General features: G+C 45.7%; 1 protein-coding gene across 1 annotated transcript; it reads right to left on the bottom strand.

Moving 5' to 3' along the window:
- Positions 1–216: 216 nt before the first annotated feature.
- On the bottom strand, positions 217–1,993 carry LOC147886483 (artemisinic aldehyde Delta(11(13)) reductase-like). The gene is made up of 5 exons (XM_087395261.1): positions 1,854–1,993; positions 1,584–1,724; positions 1,340–1,470; positions 1,018–1,200; positions 217–920 (listed from the first exon to the last, which is right to left on the bottom strand). The coding sequence occupies exons 1-5, from the start codon at positions 1,952–1,954 to the stop codon at positions 217–219; spliced, it is 1,260 nt and encodes a 419-aa protein (XP_087251387.1). The 5' UTR covers positions 1,955–1,993.
- Between the last annotated feature and the right edge of the window lie 1,184 nt (positions 1,994–3,177).

The raw sequence follows: 3,177 nt of genomic DNA, 5'->3' as shown, positions 1-3,177 counted from the left end.
CAACTACATGGATGGAGAAATTGTCCTTAGAGCCTTAATTGATAGAGCCTCATAAGCCCAAGCGAGTGCTTTTGTGCATACATGCACTCTTTTTTTTATAAGTGAGGTTTGATTTATATTCCTTTACCTTGGAACTTGTATGTATACATGTGTAAGGTAAACTTGTATGTATACATGTGTGTATACATATATGCAATATATACATATATATACGAGTCAAGGTATCAAAAACTTGGGACTCATAGACGATGATGATAGAGGTCTTCCGCACTTAGGCGAGGCCGGTATGTTCAGCTTCTCGCAGAACACCTTCTTCGACCATCCTTCGTCCACATCCCTTGCGTTCAGCAATGGGTAGTCCAGGTACCCTTTCACCTGATCGTGCGTGTAGAACGTTTCCCTGTCGTATTGATTCAGTTTCGCCCCGATGGCAAAACGTAGCGGAAGATCTGGATTGGAAATGAACAGCCGCCCATACGAGATCAAATCGGCTGTACCCGTCCTTATTGCCTCCATACCAGACTCCTTGGTATAGCCCCCACTGCTCATCACCACTCCCTTGAATGCTTTGCTGAACACCAAGCAGTCGTCCATCGTCTGCTTCACTCCTTGGTTTGTGTATCGAGGCTCCGTCAAGTGTAGGTACGCCAGGTCGAGCTTATTGAGTTCTTCTATGAGATAGAGACCCAGAGCTTTGGGATCCTTATCTGTTGCTCCTAAGTGGTCAATTATGGGAGAAATCCTTATAGCCGTGCGCTTGTGCCCTATCTCTTCGGCCACAGCAGACACCACTTGCAAGCCGAACTTGCAACGGTTCTCGATGGAGCCGCCAAATGAATCGGTGCGGTCGTTGATCCCGTCTTTGAAAAACTGGTCGAGCAGATATCCGTGAGCAGCATGAATTTCCACCCCATCGAATCCTGAAAGATCAGAGGACATTTGGACTAACGCAAGCTAAAGTGATTCAACGGCGCACTCTTCACAAATTGCAGGCCGTTCAGAAGGGATCATTGGTACCTGCTCGGCGAGCATTTCTAGCCGCTTTTTGAAACAGCTTCACGATACCAGGGATTTCATCTTCTTTTAGAGCTCGTGGTTCGGAGTATTCGTCCATAACTCCGTCTGGAAGTCTAATGGAGAATTCTCGAGGGACTTTTCTGCTGGTGCAGGAAACTGGATGACATCCGTTGGGCTGGTAGACTGCATCATGAGCAAACAACCCAAATATCAGCAACAAACCAGAATGACGGAAAATAATATACTTCCCTTTTTGATCTACCATGCATTTGAAGTATACGTTCAAGCAAGATCGATTAGAAAGAAAGCAACTAGCAATTACATGTGTGAGATGCACGACCCACGTGCCAAAGCTGGCCGAAGATGATGCCGCCCTTGTCATGAACCGCTTGCACAACTTTCTTCCACGCTTGTACTTGCTCTTCAGTCCAAATGCCTGGAGAGTGAGGAAACCTGACGTCCAAAGCGAAAACTCGATTAGAGATGCGCCTACAACATCAACCCACACGAAAAGAACATCCTCGACATTGTTCAGGTGCTCGGTCGCTTAATGGAACAATGCCTACCCAATGGCTTCCTGGGCGACTGCAATAGCTTCAGTAATCAACAAACCACCGTAGGTAGCTCTTAGGGAATAGAAATCGATAAGGGCACGTTGAGGTTCGTAATTGAGCGCCCGGCAGCGTGTGACAGGAGCCAAAACGATTCTGCGCAGCAAGAGAGTAGACATCAAGGTCGAGACTAAGCATACAAGATCATCTCGTGTGCCAAAGGCTATACAAAAGGAAGATGAAAAGAAGAACCGCAAGAACGATGGGACAATACGATACACGTACCTGTGGGAGAGGTGAATATTGCCGAGCTTCAGAGGAGACAGAAGCGTGTTGGAAACATACTCCTCGGGGCGAGAGGTTTGGATTGCTTTTCGCATGCTCATGGACGTGAGCGAGAGATCTTTGGATATAGACTAGAGCTGGATGGAGGATGGAAAATCCAACAACGAAAAGCTTGAAGGTTGCTCTGGTGTAGCAGACTGCAAGTGATCTGTCGGGCGAGGCTAATGAAACGTTTAGGAGAAGATCATATACACATGCAAGTGGCAGAGGCCGTTATGATCAGCTTGGTGTTTGTGGAGAAAGGGATCTAGAGGGTGAAAATATAAAGCGAGAGGCAAGGTGGCGGTTTGAAGGATTGAACTCGAAGGATGCTTCGGTGGAAATTCCGACACTCGACGTGAAATCAACGAGGGGTGCGGTAATTTCACCCTGGCGGCTTCAAACATGAATTATGTGGTCGTTCAAAACAACACAACAATTTCAAAGGATGCTCCTCTGAGTTACAAATTTCGAGATAGAACGGCTGTCAGCCAGGCCAGCCCGTCGACGCTACACGTAATTATGGAATAACGACGTAAGGGCGGGTATTCTCTAAATGCGGCTCGCTACCAGCAACTTTGCCTGTTTTTGGTAAAGCTGCCAACCAAGTAGACCCAGTCTTAACAGTGCTCTTCGAGGAGCCGTGTTGTTATGAGAGCATTACAAGGCGTGTGGTTAGGAGACGCCGTCTAAAAGTCTGCTCACTATGAACTTACTGAGTACCTTACGAATTATCATTGGACTCCAAGTAACTATAGAGCTCGCATCGTGCAAGTCTTGGGACCACTCCAACACTTGGCACTTCAGAAAAACTAGATCTGGGCAGGTAGCCGTTAGAGTGTGGAAGTGAATGATGAGTCGATGTTTGAGGGTGAAATACGAAGACTTTCAACTCGAGGAGTATTAATTTTGAAATTCAAAAGGCACGATAACATCAACAAGGGTGCATATTTGCACAAAAGCACTGGCTTCTGCTTATGAGGCTCTATCAGTTAAGGCTCTATCGAAAAGAAATTGAATGATAATTTATGCATCCGTTTAGTTGAAACTAGAATGCTGCTAAGTATATTGTAAGTAGCTAATAATAGGCCAATTAATCTAACGGCTCAGAACATGCCACATGGCTGCGCAAGATTTTAGAGTTTCATAAAATGCTCTAGTGCTGGCCAAGTAATAATTCAAGGTTACTTCAAAGCGGATAGCCTCTACTTAACCTTGAGAGACCTACTTATTGTCACAGATAGCTCTCTATATGTCAAAGTTCCTTTTTTTGTCATGGTGCACA

This window comes from Dipteris shenzhenensis, chromosome 24 (assembly GCF_047967505.1).
Source record: "Dipteris shenzhenensis isolate YYH24624 ecotype China chromosome 24, Dip_SZ_1.0, whole genome shotgun sequence".
In the NCBI taxonomy this organism is placed as follows: domain Eukaryota; kingdom Viridiplantae; phylum Streptophyta; class Polypodiopsida; order Gleicheniales; family Dipteridaceae; genus Dipteris; species Dipteris shenzhenensis.
The sequence above is the reverse complement of the archived record's forward strand: the minus strand, read 5'-3'. Positions and strand labels throughout refer to the sequence as shown.